General features: G+C 39.5%; 1 protein-coding gene across 3 annotated transcripts in view; it reads left to right on the forward strand.

Annotated features, from left to right (window-relative positions):
• The window catches only part of PALS2 (protein associated with LIN7 2, MAGUK p55 family member), a 47845-nt gene that overhangs the window by 6561 nt on the left and 18418 nt on the right, over positions 1-22866 (forward strand). For 2 of the 3 annotated variants that reach the window (XM_045587197.1, XM_045587198.1), the window contains exons 2-3: positions 19221-19339; positions 21573-21725. In XM_045587197.1, the coding sequence (XP_045443153.1) occupies positions 19223-19339; positions 21573-21725 (270 nt within the window). In that variant the 5' untranslated portion in view covers positions 19221-19222. Of the gene's footprint in view, positions 1-19217; positions 19340-21572; positions 21726-22866 lie in introns of those variants that run through there. The other variant, XM_036453686.2, reaches the window with a different exon arrangement.

Here is a 22866-nt window from a genome sequence, read left to right on the forward strand (position 1 = left end):
CCAGAGCATGTGTATATTTTTAAAGTCCCCCAAGAGCCAATATTTTGTAAAATAATGAGTCCTATAAATATTCTGTTTTGTAGCCAAATCAATCAGCATAGCTTTTAGGGATCTGCGCCATTTAGGTAACTGGAACCCTAGAACTTGGTTTGTCTCACCACTGTCTCTACTTCGGCCAGGTTGGCACCTGTACAAACAGCTAGTCGATTTCCATTGCTTTGCCCAGTTTCATACTCTCCTTTGCCTCCCTGTTTCTTCTCTACTGATAAGTGTTCAGGCTTGCCTCCGCCCAGAAGCTGTCATGCTGGGCTCATCCACAGTTTACCTCTTCAGTAAGGACAAATTAGAACAACATAACTACAAGTACAGTACATCATATAAATGACTGGTTTGTGTGTTTTCACTCATAGGAACGTTGCACGTAGGTGCCTGGTTTTACTGTTGCAAGTCCTTATTTTTTCCTCTGGATGCCAAGGGTTTGGGGCTTAGTTGTTACTACAAACTCAGTATACCTCATCTCTAAAACAGGGAGGTAATGTCTGCTTTATGGGGATGGTTTACAATTTTAATTGCACAGCATAAGCGAAGTGTCCAGCGGGGAGTTTGGCACCCTTGGCGTTTTCAGTAGGAGTCAGTATCCTTTCCTTCTCTTACTGTCCGGCAGTGGGTGTACAGCGGATACTATTTGTTGAGTAAACATGTTTTCGTTTGCTCAGTTCATAACCTTTACTTTTTTCTGTCCAATATAAGAGCTGTTTTATTTAGTAAATATTTTTAAAAGACCTTTGCTTTTACAGTAGTCCAGTAAATTATATGCTGTTGAATAAGATTGTCTTATTTTTACATGACATTTCAGTTTGTTTAAAAAGCAAATTAAATATCTGATGGAAAGATGACTATTTGATCTCAAACATTTCTCCCAACATAATCTAAAGATTTTTTAAAAATTCACACAGTCCCAATTTTTCCTCCTGCTCCCCTTCACTTTTGTAAGTGGTGTTTGAAAATGTAGCATTTTATTTTGAGTGAAGAAAACTACTAAACTTACTGCCCTGCCCGTGTGGCTCGGTTGGAGTGTCATCCTGTACACCAAAAGGAGGCTGGTTGGATTCCTGGTCAGGGTACATACCTAGGTTGCGGGTTCGATTCTAGGTTGGGGCACGTGTGGGAGGTAGTTGATCAATGCTCCTCTTACACGTAGGTGTTTCTCTTAAAAAAATTATTTTTTAAAGAAAATAAAATGACCATACTTTCAATATGTTTATAATGGTCCATTATCACATGTTGTGATAGGAATTCTGTACTGTTTTGAATGAATATGACTGTCTTTAAGTGGATTTGTCCTTTTATTTTACCTACAATATGCATGTTGGTATATGCACATGTGTCAAACACAAGGCCCGCGGGCCAAATCCGTCCCGCCAGGCCTTGCAATGTGGCCCGCACCGCGCTGTCATCACTGCACTCCGCTGCGTTTCCATCACAATGACAGTTTATGACTGTTCAGTAAACCATTCGGCCCGCGATTTAGGCTGGATTTTAGATTTTGGCCCCTTCTCTGTTTGAGTTCGACACCCCTAATAGAGGCAGAAGTAGGCTCACAGTTATGAATATGCAAAACATAGTTTGTTCTTGTATTATAATTTATTGTTGTAATATTTTCTATAGAAACAACTATAAGCTTACTTTTTCCTCACCCTGCATAATAAAACATTTTATTAAAAATTTAGTATTACAGAAATAAAATCATTTGCCTTTATTGTTGTTAATCCTCACCTGAGGATATTTTACCATTGATTTTTTTTTTTTTAAGGAGAGAGGAAGAGAGGGAGAGACAGAGAGAAACATACAGTCAGTGAGAAACACATGTATTGGTTGCTCCTGCACAAGCCCCAACCAGGGCCCTGATGGGGGAAGATACAACCAAGGTGTGTGCCCTTCACCAGAAATGAACCTAGGACCCTTTGGTCCACAGCCGGACGCTCTGTCCACTGAGCCAAACCAAACCGGCCAGGGATCATTTGCCTTTCTATTCATCTGTTAGATAACCTTCTATCTGGGACTTTGGTATAAGAAACTTGGGTAACTGAGTTAAATTTAACTAATTGAAGTTGCTTATTTTAGAAATTAAACAATGGTCATGCACATTTTTATATAAGTTGATTCAGATGTTTTCCATTTTCTTCTTAAAACTAGTAATCTTTTAGAATGGAGGATAACTGAAACCAATTTAAAGCACGTTTTTAAAGAAGGTTAGAACAGCGTGTGAGGCAAATAGGCAAAGTTGTCATAGTATGGCATGCCATCCTTAGCATTAGGTCCTCGGAAACCCCAAGGTAGAGAAATTTTCCCTGAAGGAATGTAGGATGTTATGGGGAAAAGGAGCCTGAGATTGTGAATGAACCTTTAAAAAAACCTGATAAACTTGTAATGTTCACCCAGTTAATACAGTAAGTAAAATATGCCAGACAGATGATGACATTTAATGCAGTTCAATTTGGAAATACCAGGTACTTTACAGTTAGTTTTCGTTTACCACCACTATCAGGATTTCCAGCTGGGGGTGGGAGGGGGGCGCTCATGCATTCTAAGAAGCACCTATTAGGTGGGTGTCTTATTCAGAGCCTTTCTTTTTTTTCACTCAGAAGTTACTGACTCACCTTATGGTTCCAGCGGTGGTTCTAGAGATAGCATAACTTGGATGTTTGAGAGTTAAAAAAATATATAATCCTTTTAGTAACCTTTATTTAACTCAGCTTGCTACAGCCAAGTGGGTATTTATAGCTCTTTCCACTCATGATAATTTCAGCAGTACTCCTCAGAACATAACATAATGTCGCACTGACTTGGCTCTGTCTTTCTCATTCTCATCTCCTTCCTCTTCTTCCCAACAGACTATTCCAGGTTGAAGGATGGAGATTTGTCTGTCTCTGCTTCTAAGAGTGCATTGCAAATATCTTCACCTCCCTCTGCTATCTCTTTATTTCCCTTTTCTTTTATCTTTGGTTCCCTCTTTCCCAAGATATCTCCGTAAAGAGCAACTTAGAATTTGTAGAAATTTTCACCAAAAGTAAATCTGTGTACATAGCAGAAATTCACATAGTGAAAGGGTTACTATGTATAGTGTATTTGAGGAAGGAAACTGTCTTTGTAACCCGTAAGCCAAGTATTGCCCCATGATCATAGGCAATGCTTAATACTTATCCTATATAATAAAAGGCTAATATGTAAATAGACTGAACAGCAGAACACTGGAACAACCAACCAACCAGTCGCTATGACATGTGCTGACCACCATGGGGTGAGTGGGATATGGAAGGTGTTGGCCATGGTGGGATGGTGGAGCAGGTGCGCGGGGATGCCAGACCAAGGCGGAGGCTCAGTTCGCTTTCATTGGGGTGAGCCTCTGGTGGTTACTGAAAATGCTTTGCTCCTGTGCGTCGTGGTTTGACCTGGCACTCACACCTGCTGCTTCTCCACCTCCCCCTGCTCCTGAAGGGTGATCAGGGCAACAGCTGCCTCTCACACCCCCATGTGGGAGATTCAGCAGTGGGAGTGGGGCTCCTGGCAGATGGGACCAGGGGCTCTGGCAAGAGGAGCCGGATGGGGGTACGGAGGATGGGCCAAGACCTGCCCCTGTGCCTACCATGGGCTGAGACCCGCCCCTGTGCCTACCGCAGCCTCGCAGCCCACAGTTCCTTTCAAAGTGCACAAATTTGTGCACTGGGCCCCTAGTTATTGGATAAATTAAGAAGAAACAGATTAGCATGTAAGTAGTATTTATTTTATCACAGGCAGCATACTATTAAGTTGTGAAAGAGTGTAGGAAAAAAATTCTCATTGTGGAGAAAGGACCTGCTACTCATTTGAATAAATTTTGAGATCCCTTTTAGCTCTAAAACTTTGCCTCTTAAAAAAGCAATAAATGGGCTATAATTTGATTAGGCATTAAATAGCCAAGAAGAAGAGAAAAAAGAATAGTGCTTGAAGTAACATGAGTGAAGACATTTTAAACGGGAGTGAGATATGTGGTTGTGCATATAGGAAGTAGATCAATTTGGCTAAAACAGTTTATGTTAGAGAATAGAGGAATTAGGTTGACTAGATAGAAAGCTAGATTTTTATGAGAAATTTAAACATTCCAACTGACAGAAAACCTTAAGTTTTTCTAATGCCCTGTTGTGGTTAAAACTATATTTTAACATGATCTTTGTACTAGCATGATAATCTTATGTTGAGCGGATCACAGTGAAAGAGACAATAAGTGTGCAAAACTTTGCCGTGATAATTTAAAGGGGAGGTGATGAGGACTTGAAAGACTGCGGGGGCGGAGGGAAAGGGAGGGAAAGAGGAGGGGAGGGAAAAAGTGAGTTCACCATGGCCAGGCAATGGCATGTAGAGCTATTTTGAAGTTTCTGAGGGATTCCTAGGTAAAGGACAGTCCACAGATTTTGAGGGCTTGGGAACAAAATAAGCCCTGATAGTGCTGTAAAGGTTCATTTAGATTCTTATTTTTTAAAATAAGTTGTTATATTACCTAGATTTAAGCAGGTGTTCCCAACTGTATTATTATTAAAAAATAATAATGTCCTTTTAAGACCATTTACCTGGGTATTAATTAATTCATTTCATTTATCCTGCACGATAATACTGTCAACTTTACAGTAATGATGATAGACGATCTGTGTGGGTGTTGTAGTGGGGAGAGGCAGAGGAACTGTATATAAAGTAGGAAAAGGGGAAACTTAGAAAATCAAGATACTGATAGTTGTAAGGAAGATCAGAATATTAAACAAGGAATAACAATTTTTATAAGAATTAACAATTTTTATAATGTCCGAATGCATGACATATACTTAAAACAATATTAGAAGTTGTAGGGAAATATGAATAGTGTGTGATTTCATTTTTATTATCAAAAACACATACAGAGTTTTCTTTTAACTTCACCAAAGAACTGTATAGTACATACCTCTTGCAACATGATCACACTTTTTTCTAGAAAGCTAATTTATTATGAGACATTTACTAGATGAGCAAAAACAGAATGATTTTGATACTAGAAATATTAAACTAAATTAGCTTGGTGCATCTAATTGCATTATTTAGAGTCTAAATTTTAGACTATACCCCTGATTTTTAAGGGGGCAGTTTTGCCTCCCATGGGACATTTGGTAACACCTGAAGACATTTTCCTATTGTCACAATTGGGATGGGGATGAGGGTGCTTACTAGAATCTAGGAGGTAGAGGTCGGATGCTATTAAAACAGTTCATTGGATGGTTCTCCATAACGAGGAATTATCTGGCCCAATATGTCATAGTGCCAAGACTGAGAATCCTGGGATACCGAGCAGACAAGTTCTCCCTGGGAGATTGAGAGGCCTGGGTCAGTTTATTACTCCCCGTTTTCTAGGCTCGATCAGATACTGTCCGTCTGTTAGCACTCTGTTCCAGCAGCTCACAATGAACTTGATTGTTACTGTTTTGTTTGTTTTTATTATTGTGTTTTTATCCTAGGATATATCTTACGTTGATTAGACATATTTCCACATACGTTTAACTATTTCCTCTTAGGCTGGCCTTTTCTCTGCTAGGTTTATTTGTGTTGTGTTTCCCTTTGACAGTTTATTTCTTAAGGAATCACCCTATTTCCAAATTCTGAAGGCCTCTTGGCATGATTTCTTTTGCTTGAGGGCTTTTCATGTGCTCAAGGTGCTTCCTGGGTTGAGCTAGTTCTTGAGTCCAGCTTTTTTTTCTGGGAGTGTTGGTTCTAGCTATTTTATGCAAGAATTTTTTCTGATGGTATTTGAACCTGTTCTAATTTTTTCTATATGCAAGAAACTTAAATAAAATGCTTCACTTAAAGAAAAGAGCATCTGGTAGTGTTTTTTTTAGAATTGAATATATTCCAGCTTATTGATAAAAGTCTCCTACATATAACATCTACATACAAAATGGTTTATCGTGGTTTCATAATGAGTAAAAAAAACATTGAAGTTCTAGAATGAAACAAAAAATGCAAGGATTTTTGTTTGGTTTTATTGTTGTGTCGAACAGAACAAAATAAGTCATTGGAATATAAAGATAAGAATTGAATGGATATATTACTAATGGAGAAAGGGCGATGTTTTCAAAGAACCACTTCATTTTTTCCTTAACCTAACTCAGTTTGATGTTGCTCTAAACCACATGTGTCAAACACAAGGCCCGCGGGCCAAATCCATCCCGCCAGGCCTTGCAATGTGGCCCGCACCGCGCTGTCATCACTGCACTCCGCTGCGTTTCCATCACAATGACAGTTTATGACTGTTCAGTAAACCATTCAGCCCGTGATTTAGGCTGGATTTTAGATTTTGGCGCCTTCTCTGATTGAGTTCGACACCCCTACTCTAAACACATGGGCCGTTTAGTAAAACGTAAGTGCAATAAGCCTGTGTATGCTAGCAATCCTATAAGCCATAAAGGAGCAGTGATGGAAACTGAAGTTTCCATCAGTCAGATGGTGGGTCCACAAATTGCATGCATGCCTGGGTGCGTGTGAGTGTGGATGTGTTCCGAATTTTCTTTATTGTCAATAGTTCCCGTCTCCTTCTAGTACACATCAGTTGTGTCTTAATCTTTGATTGTCATCAGTGGAAATATTTCATTGATTGGCCTTCCGTGGATCTAAAGGTGATCTATCTCATCGATAGATCAATTGTTGTTTTTTCTTCTTACAGATTAGTTTCAGGTGTACTGCTCCCTAATCCCTGTCCCTTCTGGCGATCATTAGTCTATTCTATGTAGATAGATCAGTTGTTGACAGTAGAATTCATTAGTTTACCAAGTGATATATATTTGAACCGCACCCCAGAGCTGTCCTCCCACCACTTCAAGTGTGTATGCTTATTGTTTTTTTTACAATTTGTCTTTATTGTTGAAAGTATTATGGATGTCCTCATTCCCACTTTTAATTCCTCCAATCCCCGCCACACACACCAGGCCTTCACCACACTATTGTCTCTGTCCATCCGTTCCACATACATGCATATACATTCTTTGGTGAATCTTGAGTCCTTCCTTGAGCTCTGCCAGTCATGGAGAGCGTGGTGTGGCAGCTGCTGCCCCCCCAAAGAGGTGTCAGGTCCTCATTGCATGAGCACACAGCCAGCATCAGTAAACCCGCTTTAATTCTGGAAACACATTACCTAGAAATATCCAAGTGCCTGAGGCTGCTCTTCTGAGCCTAGGAATTCCGCAGTAGTCAGTGCATGGCTTCTGTCCTTGATGCTCTGAGGGAAGGATTTATGTTGATTAATGAGCAGGGTAGCTCTCTCTCCCTTTACTTTTTTATTTTATTGGTTTTAGAGAGAAAGGAAAGAAGGGAGAAAAACATTGATTTGTTGTTCCAGTTATGCATTCATTGGTTGACTCTTGTATGTAACCTGACTGGGAGTCAGACCCACAACCTTGGCACTTAGGGACGACACTAACCAACTGAGGGAGATGGCTGGCGATATTATGAATTCTAGGTATTTGTAATTGCATATAAAGAAAAAAAATAAACCAAAAATCTAGTTTTGAGATAATAAAAAAGATTTAAATTTGATTGTTTAGTAGCATCTGGATCATCATTCTGTAGTTAGGATTTGTTTATTAGTTTGTATAAAAGCACTTTTAGATAATTCTGCTGATTCAGTTACACTTTACATACTTTCCTATAATAAAATAATGAGGCTTTGACCGACTTTGTTAGTGGTTAGGTTAATACAAATTTATTCAAAGCAGGGCTACTTCCCTGTGAGAGCACATTAGGAACAACACAACTTATTTGGGCTGTTTAAAAAATAATATGTCTAACTTTTCTCTGGCTGAGTTCTTCACTTTAACCAGAATACTTAGGATATAGTCTGGAGCAGGGCTGGGGTGGAGAAAGATTGGAGATTAGTAGACCAATTAAGAGGCTTTTAAAATAGTTCAGAGCAAGATAAAAACTAAACCAAAAGTAGGAGAGTGGAAATTGTGTAGAGCACATGTGTCAAACACAAGGCCCGCGGGCCAAATCCGTCCCTCCAGGCATTGCAATGTGGCCCCCACCGTGCTGTCATCACTGCACTTCGCTGCGTTTCCATCACAATGACAGTTTATGACTGTTCAGTAAACCATTCGGCCCACGATTTAGGCTGGATTTTAGATTTTGGTCCCTTCTCTGATTGAGTTCGACACCCCTAGTGTAGAGGATGAATTTGAGATGAATGAAACATCCCAGAGGAAGGGAAGATTTGGGGAAGGAGTAGATGTCTGGAGGGTACGGAGAAGAGAAAATTCTGTGACTCTGAGATTTTAAGCTTTGGAGAATGAATGGGAGGTGATGTCATAATAATGAGAGCTAGAATCTACAGTAGGAGGAGTGTTAGGGTGAGGAGTTCTGAAAACCATAAAGGCTCTGGGACTGCCAGGGCATGTATATTAAGAAGGTATCCGAGAAAGGTGAGACCTGTAACTCAGAGTTGTATAATAAATAGGGGGATGTGAGAGAAACCCTAGAAATGGTAAGTAATAGAATTGTGCAGCAATATTTGGGACCTTGATTTTTGGAGATCCAGGGAAATTTGAGCATATTAAATCTGGGGATAAGCAGATTTAATATGCTCAAATTAAAAAAAATTAAAAAAAATTAAAAAAAGAAGAAGAAGGGTGCTGAGTTGGAGGAAAGAGCGGTGGAAATGAACAGGGAGAGGGCATGAAGACCAGATGGATTCCCCAGCCATTTTGTCCTGCTCGGCCTATACTGAAATGAGCGCAGGCACCTGACAGCCAGGCCACAGGGGACTCGCACTGAGTCTAAATGTAAACTACACCATTAATGCCATGTAATCAGACCTATCAAAGCATATAAAGCAAGCTCTGTTAAAGCAGGAAACTATCATTATAGAAAATGACTGGTACAGCCGAAACCGGTTTGGCTCAGTGGATAGAGTGTCGGTGTGTGGACTGAAGGGTCTCGGGATCGATTCCGGTCAGGGGCATGTACATTGGTTGCGGGCACATCCCCAGTAGGGGGTGTGTGGAGGCAGCTGGTCAATGTTTCTCTCTCATCCATGTTTCTAGCTCTCCATCCCTCTTCCTTCCTCTCTGAGGAAAATCAATAAAATATATTTAACAACAAAACAAAAAAAATGACTGGTACAACATTCGAAACAATATCTCTATGTAACCTTTTGAAGATTTATGAAAAAACGACACTGATTACCATATTGTTAGTTCATTTTGTTACCCATGTTCTCAAAATACCTATCCACTCAATCCTTAATTGCTAGACGTGAGGGGCTGGCAAAAATATCCAGTTGGTCTGGTGTTCATGCTTGCCATTGGGAAATTTGCAATGAAAAGGATTAAAATAGTACTAGTGTTCAATTGTCATTTCATCTACTTAGAGTGCTTTTTCACCACTTTAAACATATTGCATATTCCTTAAGTTTCTTTCTTACAACCGGGAAGTCTTCCAGATAAGAAATGTGAGTTTAAAGCCTAAAATAATCTCTCCTTTTGGATATAGTACCTCTTTGGACTTTCTAAATTTCTAAAACTTGATTAAATAATTAGTAAGGCTATTCTACCCTGTTTCCCCGAAAATAAGACAGTGTCTTATATTAATTTTTGCTCCCAAAGATGCACTAGGTCTTATTTTCAGGGGATGTCTTATTTTTCCATGAAGAATACGGTACACATTTATTGTTAAATGAAAATAAAGGAAATTTATTACCTGTATACGGTACGGTAGTACGGTAGTTGTCAACACAAACCAGACAAACTGTGAATCCTACAGAATCAAGAATTTACTCATTTATTCAATGACAATCATGTCATCATCTTCTGGGACATCATCATAACAATCCAATTCCTGAATTTCCTGGTGAATTTCTTGTGACTCCATTTCTTTCAGAATCAGTGGACCAAATCTCTCATGTTTAGCCTGGGGGGACCTTATTTTCGGGGATGCCTTATATTTCACTCAGAAGGAAACCTGTAAGTAGGTCTTATTTTCGGGGAAACACTGTATGTAGGTTTTTGTGTGGACACATGGAATCAAAGTTTCCTAACATTTAAACTATATACACACACACACACACACACACACACACTCTAGAGGTCTGGTGCATGAAAATCATGCACTCGGGGCAGGGGGTCCCTCAGCCTGGCCTGCACCCTCTTGCAGTCTAGGAGCCTGTGGGGGACGTTCAACTAACGGCTTAGTCCCGTGGGGAGCAGGACTACGGTAAGCCATCAGTCAGACGGCCCAGTGCTGCCACAGAGATGGAAGAGACTCCCGCCACCACTGCTGCCCTCGTCAGCCCTGAACCCAGCTTCTGGCTGAACTGTGCTCCCCCTGAGGGAGCACACTGACCACCAGGGGGCAGCTCCTCCATTGAGCATCTGCCCCCTGGTGGTCAGTGTGCATCATAGTGACTGGTCTGCTGTGTTGTCAATTTGCGTATTAGCCTTTTATTATATAGGATATTTTTAATTTTTTATTTTTTGTAAACTATATTTTAACATTTTGTACAAGGACCTCTTACATGGGGAGCCTGTGTTCCCCTGCCTTCTAACAATGCTCCTCGGTTCTCCATTTCTTGTTCCCCGGAGGCTGGCACATTGAACTTTTTAGCTGATTTTCTTGCATTTAGCTCCGTATCAGTAAATGGCATGCTTATCTTGCTAACTCTTGATTTTTCAGTTTTAATCATTTTTTATTTCTGCTTTTGCTTTTCTCTTTCTAAGAGCTTTTTTTCCCCTCTCACATTGATGCAGGACAATGGCATGTACCTCTGATGCAGGCTCTGTGTTTTCAGTTTTTTCTTATTTTCCATCTTTTCCTCTTGGTTCTGCATTTGGGAGTTTATTCTGACTTAATTTTTCCTATTAGCAGTTTCAGTTTTCTTCTGTCATTTAGTGTGATGTTGGATTGTTAAACAGCGTGACACGGTTTTTAATTGCCGGAACTACTTCCTCTGGGTTTGCTCCATTTTCTCCCTCTTATTGGCCTGTTCCTTTCAGAGTGTGACAATCTCACGGACCGCTGAGAATGCTCGTAAAAATAAGTTGTAAAGTTCTGTTCTCGGCACCATCTGCTTCCCCTCGTTTGGTCTTTTCAGCTCTGCCTACTGTCACTGGTATTTTCTTCAAATGCCTGGTGATCTAGAATAGTTGGCTCGTATTTATCAGTGAGGGACTGGGTTGGCTCATGGAGAAGATCTCTGATGAGGGTTTCCTCTAGCTGTGTAGGGAACGTGAGTGGGGAGCCGTCCTCAGGCAGGCTTCTCCTTTACGTCTGTAGGCAAGAGCAGGTGAGCAAGCCGGGAGCCCTTATGATAGCTAAGTTAACAACTTACCGACATAGAGCACATTAATATTAGTATTAATGCAGTGCTGTAAGTCGGCAGAACCGAAGGGGAGACAGTGGTACTGCTCCTGGAGTGTAGGAAGGGTGTGAGGGAGGCTTGGCTGTCATAATTACGGAACACTGCAGGCATCTGGTGGAGACAGTTCTGTGCAGAAAGAATGTCTGCTCCCCAGATGCCCAGAGTTTCCTGTTTGAGAAACACTGCCTTAGTGTATTCACTCCTGCACCCCGCCGGCCTCTTTAGCTCTGTTGTGAAGAACCAGATTTACCTCGGCCTCTCAGCATCCATGTCAGGACCCCTCCCCATGCAGGACAAGCAGCCAGGATCTCTGGAAAGAACCTGGTGGTGGTTCGGCCAGAAAGGGGGGAGCCCTTGCGAATGGGGTTCCTTCATTGCCCTGCTCCTCCACTGTGCCTGTCCTGTCCCTTTGTTGGAGTCTCCCTAAGAATGCTTTGGAAAACACAGCCTCGCCTTTTGATTCAAGGTGTAAAATGGTGACATGCATTCAAGAACTTCAGTAGGAGGGGCTGAGGTTTGGTTATTTCTATTGGGGCGCCTTCCACCAGTGATTCCCTTCTCTCCCATCTCATCACCTTGCCGTCTCCATCATAGAAAGAGTTAAACACTTCACTCCTTCACTGTGCTCCCCGATGTTAATAATGCAGTAGGAAGTGTTGTTCTGGGAATTTCCCATGCATTATTTAACAGCAACAGCCCTGTGAGAGAGGGAGACACCACTGCCCTCCTCCTCTTAGCAGGTGGAAGACACTGCCTGGGGAGGTGAGCCTTGTACCAGGGTTTTCGGACTAGTTAAGTGGCGAGTCCAGGTCCTTCACCGCTCTGCTGCATCCTCTAACTGTGACTCCTTCCTGGTGTGCTTACCATTGTGCTTCAGACACGTGTTTACACGCTGCGTTCTATTCTACCAGGTTGAATTTTGGGGGGAAAGAGAGTATCTCTGTATTCTTCAGCATTTAACACTGTGTGTGACCTGAAAGCACTCAGTGTTGACTAAGTTAACGGAGCACCTCAAGATGTTTCTTTGCTTCTTTGATTCAGTAAAACCAAATTAGAATTTCAAGATATGAGGCAGAGGTTTTGACAGCAATAGTCATATTATAGGAAACAGTTGTCTGATTGACATAGCGGTTTACCGGAAGAGCTCAGCTGTCATGGTCCAGTCAATTGTGTGAAAATAGTTGTGTCACAATGTAACCTCCAAGAAACCTGAGTTGATCCACATTTCAGTCAGTTCTTTTTTTCTGCATCACTCCTTGGAAATGTATTTTTTAAAAGAATGTTGCTGTTGTACTGCAAGTGCATTAGAAGTAATCTAACTTTTAGGGGCCTCCTTTGAAGTTAGACTTAAATCTTTCCAAATGCACATGGAATGAGATTTTATTTATCATATCCTGGATTCTGTGAACTGTGCAGCATGGTCCTAGGGAAATAATTATTTTATCTATAAAATTCTTGCAGAAATGAATTTTAGCATCTTATGAAAACTTAATTTCCCATTTTCAGTAGGGAATTCAGTTTGTTGAATTGACGGAATATAGCATCAAATGTGTTTACAAAAGGATTTTTAACATTAAAATAAACTCCAGTTCTAATTTATTAAGACTACTTTATTTAATTCTAAAACTTGGTAGAAATGCTTATGTAAAACAATTCTAGAAAGCTTTTAGAACAGAATATAGGTGGGTAAATACCGTGCGTTTTATTAAATTTGCTTCACATACTGAATATATTGTGGAAAGTTAGAGATGGATTTATATTTAAGAAGTATTTTGCCATTTTAGTAGGCTAACCATTGAAAGAGATACCACTTCCTTCTTTATGGCTTGTACAATTTGTGAGAAATTGATAGCTTTAAGATTACTGTAGCTTTCTAAACTCCACATTTTTCTGATTCCAAGTATTATAGAGACATTTTATAAATAACATTTAACTTAAAAACTAGTCTTAATTTTGGTAACAGGACAATATTGCATTTTTGTAACTGAAACTGTAATATCGAGAACTTAGGATGTACCAGACTGTGGTCTGGTTGCTGGGAATACAGGTTTGAACAAGACAGACATGATTTCTGTGCTGAGAGTTAGTTTAGAAAGGAAATTATACGTTAAACAAATACCACAAATATACACGTTTGTCAGAGTTGTGAAGTGTAGAATACTATGAAAATATGTATTAGGAGACTTGATCCTAATTGGGGAAGCCAGGGACATAGGTATTACGCTTCTGAAGGGTGCCAATGAACTAGATACATAAAGGTGGTTTCCTTCTATTATTACTGGGATAAAATGTTCCATTAGAACTGACTGTGCGTTCTGTTTGACATGTTAGAAGCATTGAGATGATTGGGGGTGTTTGTTTTTTTCTTATAGTGTGAACATATATTAAAGTATATTATGTACTTTTAAAATGTTGAACCATCTTTATGTCACTAGGATAAACTATAGTTGACTCTTGTTATTTTTAAAGACGTTATTTTCAGTTTGTCAATATGTTTAAGATATTTGCATATTTGCTCATCGGTGAGTTTAGTTTATAATTTTCTTTGAGTTTTGAAATCCATATAGAAGTTGGGAAGATTTCGATCTTTTCTATGTTTTATTTTAAAAACAAGAAATACCGGTACCTCTTTCTTCAAGGTTTTAGAGACTGTATTCTTAAATCTCTAGGGCTAATGTCTTTTATAAAAGGTTATCTTTGAAAACGTTTGCAATTTCTCCTATTTTGAACTATTTTCATTTTTATCTCTTCCTCCTAAACTTCAATAATTAACATTTTTAGAGAAAATCTCTACCTGACTAAATTTTAAATAAAGTTATTTGTGTTCTCTTTTTAATCTTTATGCCTGCAATTATTTTCTCATTGCATTTCTAATGTTATGTTTCTTCTCTTACTGTAATCAGACTAGCCAAGTATTTGTCTACTTTTGCTGATCTTTTGAAAAAGCCAGCTTATTGACTAAATCTCTGGTTCTTTATTTTTTAATTGATTTCTTCTTTCCCTATTATTAATTCTTTTTTTTTCTATTTCTTAGTTTCCCATTACCTTATAAATTTTAGTCTTTCATAATCCACAGTGGTTTTCTCATACTTTCTCTCATTGCCCTTTTCTATGGGAGAATTCTTCAATTTGATCTTCCCACACATTATAACTTAATCCTTTTCTTTATCCATTTTGCTTTCTTTCCTCTCCCCAACACATTCCAAAGTTCCTTTGGCAGATGATGCTTCTGTTTGTTGAATTAGTTGAGTTGCATTCATGCTGCTCGTTTTCATAAGTGTTTTTTGATTCTTGATTTGTTCATATTTGTAATTGAATGGTCCAGATTAAATATATTAATTTTTCTACAGCTCAAATAGGAATTCCACTTATATGTCATTGAATCTAGCTTCTGGTTAAAGGGTCTGTCCTTGTGATTATGCAGGAGGAGTGGAACTTGCAAAAATCTGACCTTCTGAGCTTTGGGACTTTTCCTTTCTTCCTGGAATCTCAGAGTACATTGGACACTTCCCTGTTTCTCTGGCTCCCACCCAGTTTTGCAAGGTTCCCACTACCGAGAACTTCTAACTCATACATTAAACTTTTACATACTCTAGAGTTATCTTGTGGTTATCCATGTCTGAGTAATTATAGATTAGGTTAACTTTTCAATGTTTTATAAGGTTAATTATTACTCATCTCTTATACATTTTCTCATTATTTTGTCATGTGTTTAGGATAATTTAAAGTAAGAACAATTGTATTTTTTAATAGTTCATTTTATTAGACAACTAATTTATAAAGTCAAGCCAGTAAGCTGACTTGTTAGGGGAAACCATTCCTCCATAGTGTCACACCTCACCTCAGTAAAAGAGGGGTCATGGGAGTTTGCCAGGTGTCAGACACTGTCTGTTTTATTCACAACGGAGTGTAGAACAGAAGTGTTAGGCCAGGTCCTTGCATGGCAGAGAAGTTGTGTTAATGTTCTGACATCCTGGTTTAACCGGAGCCCAGGGCAACTTGTTCTACACCTACCCATCGCCTCACCCAACCTCCCACCAATTTCTGTCTGCCTTCCCGCCACTCACCCCTGAGGTGCCCCAAATAGGTCCCATTTAACCATGGACAAGGGGAAGATCCAGAAGACACAGAGGCCCCTCATCTCAACTTTCACTTTAGGGATTAAGTAGCCTGGAGCAGGGAAAGTGAACTGTGATAAAAACCAAGTGAGGACTTTCTATTTTATTTTAAAAATATATTTTTATTGATTTCAGAGAGAAGAGGGGAGAGGGAGATTGAAACATCAGTGATGAGAGAGAATCATTGATTGACCACCTCCTGCATGCCCCCATTGGGGGTCAAACCTGCAACCCAGGCATATGTCCATGACCGGAATCGAACTGGGATCCCGCAGTCCACAGGCCAATGCTCCATCCATTGAGCCAAATGGGCTAGGGCCTAAGTAAGGATGTTTAAAGAAGCATTGACAGGAACATTAAGAATAACATCTGACTGCAACTTCAGAAAGAAAGTGCACCAGGGGAAAATAGTCTTAGCAGCTGTTGTGAAACTGCCCGTCTGAAAGGGCTGGGACGGTCTTCTGAGCTTGGGATTCAGTGGGGCTTGGCTGGTCCTGTCTGCACCTGCCGAGCCGGATGTGCTGGGGTTGCCTGCAAACACAGCGAGGTCTGTCCGCTCCATCTTCAGCGAGAGGCCTCGGCACCCTCCCGGAGCGCTCCCAGTGTGGACAGTTGTCCACGAAGCTCTGCACCTCTCCGAAGTGCCGAGTGCTGCAAGTTCATAGTCCTCTCCTGTCGGTGCGGAGTATGTCACCTGCTGGGTGTTGGGGAGATGTCAGGGGACTGGGTAGGTCTTTGGCTGCTGGTATTGTTTTTTTGTTTTGTTTTTTATTGATTTACAGAGAGAAAGGGAGAGAGATAGAGTTAGAAACATCAATGTGAGAGAAACGTCCATCAGCTGCCTCCTGCACACCCCCGACTGGGGATGTGCCCGCAACCAAGGTACAGGCCCTTGACTGGAATCGAACCCGGGACCCTTCAGTCTGCAGGCCGACGCTCTGTCCACTGAACCACACTGGTTTCGGCTGGCTGCTGGTATTGTTGCTGAGAGCTTTCCCTTGGTGCTTTGGCCAGGGTGGCCCAGCAGTCAGTTCCTGCTGATAGTGCAGGTTCTCAGTTTGCAGACCTGGGTCCCCCAGAGGGCATTCCAGCAGGTTGTCAGAGGCACACCCTCGCAGGAGGTGCTGGTGTTTCAGATTCAGCAGGCAGGAGAAGTCCTTGCTCATTAGGAATGGGAGCCTGGCGTGGGTGGCATCCGGCAGTGTGCCCATTCCGGGGTTTCCCACGGTAGCATCCTGCTCGTCCTCCGCCCGCAGCTGGGGCTCCGGCTTGGTGCGCCGAAGCCTAAATCGTTGAGTATGTGGTCTCCACTTGCAAGTCTTTGGGGGCCTGAGTCCCACAGGGACATGAGGTCTTCTTCAAGATTTTATCAAAAAGTCCATGTTTGCGTCTTCACAAAAACAGCCGTACAGACACCTGGCTGCTGTGGGCCTTCCCCAGCATCACATTCACCTGGACAGCCCATTGCTGCCAGATGCCAGGGCCTCCCCACCCCATGCAGAACGTCATGCGTTTATGGCAGTGATTTTCAACCTTTTCTTCTGGCCGCACACACAAACTAACACTAGCATTCCGCAGCACACCAAAAAATGTATTTTTTGCCTATATGACAAAAAAAAAAAAGTATAGTTTTAATTCATTCACATCGATGGCTATTGTTTTGTTGGCTGTTATTTTTATTTGACAATCTATGTGAAAAGAGGGCACTGCCCCTAAGTGTCGCATGTTTTAAAAATCTCTGTGGCACACTGTTGCCCTGTAGTGTGCGCTCAGCTTTCCTGGAGCTCCTTGGCCATTTCCTTTCGGGGAAAACCAAGCTGGGCGTGGCCAGAAGACATGGCTGTGTGGGCAGGCCTAGTGTTCTAACAGAAAATGAATAGATAAGTGGGTAAATTAAAAGGTAGCAATGTGAGCATTTATCCAGAAACATAGGTGTGATTAAAAGAAACTTAAAATCAAAGTCGTTACTTTTGGAGGGGGGCAGATAGTATGGAACAGAGCACTGCTATATTTCATTATAAGCCACTTAGTGATACAATGTGACTTTTAATGTTTATTTTAATTTTAATAAAAGGATATATTACAACCAGACAACTACAATATTAGATTTATTCTAATTCTTTAAAATTATGAAGAGATAACATTAGTAAATTAAACTGAAGAAAATGAGTGATACTGAATGAAGTGGGGGAGGTGGGGGTCACTCTCTTACATGTGCGTATTCAGTTATCCCAGTACCATTTGTTGGGAAGACGATTCTTTCCTTCATCGAATTGTCCTGTCACCCTTGCTGAAAATCAATTGACTATGAATGTATGGATTCTTAGTTGTATCTTTATGCCTTTCTGAGTACTGTAGCTCTCAGTCAGATTTGAAATTAAGTATGGCTCTCCCAGCTTTGTTCTTTTTGAAGCTTGTTTGGCTATTCTGTGCTCCCTGCATTTCTCATGTGGATTTTAGAATCAACTTATCAATTTCTGCAAAAACAAACCCACAGGCATCTAAGATTTTGATAGGGATTGCATTAAATCTGTAGGTCAGTTGGTGTATATTGCCATTGTCATCTTAACAGTTTGTGAATTTTGGGATATTTTTCTATTATTTGTCTTCTTTAAATAGACATTTTATAGTTCTAGTATACAAATCTTGCAATTCTTTTGTTACATTATTAATAATTGTTTTGTTTTTTATACTGTTGTAAAAGGAATGATTTTCTTTCATTTTCGGGTTGTTCAATGCTAGTATATAGAAACAGAATTGATTTTTGTATTTTGATCTTGTATCCTGTAACCTTGCAGAACTCATTTATAATAATGTATTTGTATATTCCTTAAGATCTTAAATATATAAGATCATGTCAAAAAAAAAAAAAAAAAAAGATAGTTTTATTTAACTCCTTCCCATAGCCCTAGCTGGTTTTGCTCAGAGGATCTCAGGTTGAAATCCGGTCAAGGACACTGCAGGAGGCAACCAATCAATATGACTCTCTCACATTGATGTTTCTCTCTGTGTGTCTCCCTCCCTCCCTTCCATTCTATCTGAGACAATGGAAAAAATATCCCAGGGTAAGAATTAACATTGAAAAAAAACACACACAACTTTCCATAAGCCCTGTATCAGATGGCTTCTCTGGTGAATTCTATCAAATATTAAAGAATTAAAACAAATTCTTCACAAACTCTCCCCAAAAAAGGAGAGGAAACACTTCCCAACTAATCTGTGAGATACCAAATCCAGACAAAGACATCACAAGAAAATGACAGTCAATAAATATCCTTTATAAATGAAGATGCAAAAATCTTTAATAAAAAACTAGCAAACTGGATCTAGCAACACTGAAAAGGATTTTATATAATGACTAGTACAATTTATCCCAGGAATGCTAGGGCGGTTCATCAACATATGAAAATCTATCAGTGTAATACACTGTACTAGTGATAGGACAAAAACAAAAAACCATCTGAGATCCTCTGACCCCTGAGCAAAACCAGCTAGGGCTATGGGAAGGATTAAGTAAAACTATCCTTTTTTTGACATGATCTTATATATTTAAAATCTTAAGGAGCGTACAAATACATTTATCGAGGTGACATTGGTTAATAACATGTTTCTAGTGTACAGTTCTGTAATCCATTGTCTCTGCATTGCACAGTGTGCTCACCGGAGGTGGTTTTAACACGTTGTTCTTATCTCAGCAGAAATGCAGCAGGTGCTGGATAACCTTACGGAGCTGCCCTCCTCCACGGGAGCAGAAGAGATAGACCTAATTTTCCTCAAGGGGATTATGGAGAACCCAATCGTGAAGTCACTTGCTAAGGTATATTGGTTTATTCATAAGATTACTAAATTGTTTTCTTAAAGTATTTTTACAGAGGTCTTTTCAGATATTACTGTGTTAGAACTTAGGCTTAGTTAGCAAATAATACCACATAATGAAATCTCAGTATACATCAAAATTTGTTACAGCACTTTTAAACTTTTAGGGAAATCGTAACTGAACCGTCATGTTGTAGTGTAGTGGGCCCTACTACACTACAGGAAAAAGATCCTGGCTCTGTCTTCATTTTTAGCAATAGCAAAATGCGGACATCCTCTTTTCTTTTTTTAAATTGGATTTATTGAGATAATATTGGGTAATAAAATTACACAGATTTCAGGGGCTGGTTTTCTTTTTTTACATTAGACCATGCACCTATTTTTTACTTCTTACATCTAGAACTTTTTGAAATTTTATTTTCTCTTGGATAGCCCTGGTATTTTAAGTCTATTTCCATATCAGCTCTGTAATAATCTCTTTAACTCGAATGAGTTATAGCTATTTTTGGCCCAGTTTTTTTCTCTTACACTATTTTCTTGGAATAATTTTTACATACATCACTAAAGCTCAGTGCCTTAATGCTTCACAGCCCTGCCCTCCCTCTCTGCCGGTTCACCCGTGGTTCTTGCTCTCTGATCTTTTTTTCACAGAGCCATTTGTCATTCCCAGAATATTGATTTCACCCTCTCCTTTGATCATTTTTTAGCCACTTGTTTTTTCCTGAGACTTCTGAAAAACCATACCTTTTTCAGAGTTTTCCATTGGTCAGAGGTAATTAATGATGCAGATTCCTTATTTTACTCATAAACTTAATCTTTCTAAGATCACATGATATAAAGGTTTCGGCCCCAGGTAGCCACCTGCAGATTGCCCAACTGTAAGTTTTATATATATATATATATATATATATATATATATGTATATGTATGTATATACATACATATATATATATATGTATGTATACACACATACACACACACACACACACACACACACACACACACACACTCTAGAGGCCTGGCGCCAACCTTATTCTTAGCATACATTTCATCTTGTTTCTATTATTATTAATAGAGAATAGTATTTGTCACTTTAGATATAGCCCACAATTCTTGTTTAAAAAGGTCATTTTTTGTGTTTTTTTGTTTGTTTGTTTTTTGGGTTTTTTTTGCAAGCATGGTTGGACTATGCTTGGGTTAAATACTTGGAAGTTCTGGAAGAGCATTTTCTTCTCTGCAGTTTATTTTTCTGAGGTGCGGTGGTGAATAGACTTCTCAGAACTGGCTGTACAAGAAGGCTATGCCAGTCACTTGTGGCAGGTGACATGTTTTTATTGAATTATGCTGGCTTTCTAGTAATACTTTTTCTTAAAGGAGACAAGACCTATTTATTCAAATGCATGGGATTCATCTATCAGAGTTTCCTTTGTCGTTGGTTAGATTAGGTAAATTCCAGTTGGTACTCTTATCTCTTGAAACCTACTAAATAAATTCTGACTTTAAATTTCTTTCACAAAATCTTAGAGCTAAAAAGCTATATATTTTCTTTAAAATCCCATTTGCCATTGTAACAACAGGTGAGGTTAGCATGGTTGTCTGTATAGTGAAGAAGTCAAATAAGTAGTGTAGGTAAGGCAGTTGATCAATGATTCTCTCTCATCATTGGTGTTTCTATCTCCCCTTCTCCCTTCCTCTCTCTGAAATCAATAAACAACAACAACAAAGTTAAATAGGCCACATGACAATAAAAAACATACTTCTTATCCAACAGAATTTTCTAATGACTTTCTAGTCTAGGCTCAAATTCTAGATGAAACTTTATTAGGAACATAATCATTATATAAATCACCATTCAAAAAAAAATCATTTTGGGAAACTCATAGTCCAAATCAGCAAATAAATCAGTTCAGGGAAACAGTTCTTGAACTGGATCTTGAAGGACAGCATATTTCGTTGTGGTTTTCTTTTTTTTTTTTTCATAGCTTAATTATAAAAATGAGTTTTTCATGGCCTCGGATAGGAATAGAGGCCAACATTTATTATACTGCATGAAATCATTTACTTACAAAAATCTGTATATTGCCTCTGATTGAAATATTAAATTTGGTTTCTATGAATCACACTTTTAAGTCACATCTTTTAAAACTTTATGAAAAGAAGCAAATCAAGAGGAAAACCACAGTCTGGAGTCAAACAATATGTGTTATTACTTTTCCTATACTGTCTTTTCAAAGGCTCACGAGAGGCTGGAAGATTCAAAACTAGAAGCTGTCAGTGACAATAACTTGGAATTAGTCAATGAAATTCTTGAAGATATCACTCCTCTAATCAGTGTGGATGAAAATGTGGCGGAACTGGTTGGGATACTCAAAGAGCCTCACTTCCAGGTAAACTTCCTGTGTTCCCAGACAGTCTCCTTTCGTGTTAAGTTCCGGTTTGCGATGAGGTCTTAAATATTATTTAGATCCATGTGTAAATTCCAACATAGATGTTTTAATCTGATTCTGAGGATACACACATGTAACTAAAACACATTATATCAGAAAGGATTTTTCTGGTGTCATTTAAAAAAAAAAACAAAAAACCAAATCTGATTCACCATCAGATCATATGCTAGAAACATCTTTCTCCGTGATAGTGGCTTTTTCTTCTTCACTACCACTGTTTTCCAGACCTCCTTGTGACCAGTGTTGCTTCTAGGATTGGGATGTAGTTGATAACCTTGGGACATCAGAGAGCAATGTAAGGATAGGAAGTACATAACATACTTTTGATAGATACAAAAAATAAGTGTAATGTAAACATTGGTCTATATCAGTGTTTCCCAAAGTGTGGTCCGCGTACCTTCAGGGGTACGGGAAGAGTTTGGTGGGAATAGGCACTGCACCGTGCTTAGCTGCGCCTAATTCTACGTTCTCATGAGTACGAAGGGTACTCAGCGTTACGAAAATTATAGAAGGGGTACACATATGTCAAAAGTTTGGGAAACACTGGTCTATATCAATGAAGAGTTAATCGTTTTAACAAAGGAAAACTAGTTTCAGGAGAGAAAGGGAGTGGAGGAGATTTCTTAAAAATCTGTAATGAAGGCAGTGTGATATTGGGTTAGCATTAGGAAAATAGATTAATCGACAAGAATAGCAACTCCAAAAATATATCCATACACATATGGCGACCTGTCTTATGATAGAGTTACATTTGAGAGGGGGAAGAATGGACTGTGTAATAAATGGGTGTGGGATAGAGAAATAAACTGTCCCTTGCTTTCCACTGAAGATCTTGGGGGACAGCACCCCTTGCTTTTTCCTCAAAGACTTTGTCTGATCCCAACAGTGTTAATGTAAAACATGAAGATTTAGAGTGCGATGGTTCCCACATAAATATCTTAGGTACAAAAACATGGACACATTAGAGACACCCCTTATGCAGGGGCCAGTTGGTTAATGCCTTATAAAACATATTAAGGTATTGGGCCTTAATCTATAGGACAGCAGAAAACCATGGGTGGGGATGAGAGTGGGCATTTAA

Source organism: Pipistrellus kuhlii, unplaced genomic scaffold (assembly GCF_014108245.1).
Source record: "Pipistrellus kuhlii isolate mPipKuh1 unplaced genomic scaffold, mPipKuh1.p scaffold_m20_p_26, whole genome shotgun sequence".
In the NCBI taxonomy this organism is placed as follows: Eukaryota; Metazoa; Chordata; class Mammalia; order Chiroptera; family Vespertilionidae; genus Pipistrellus; species Pipistrellus kuhlii.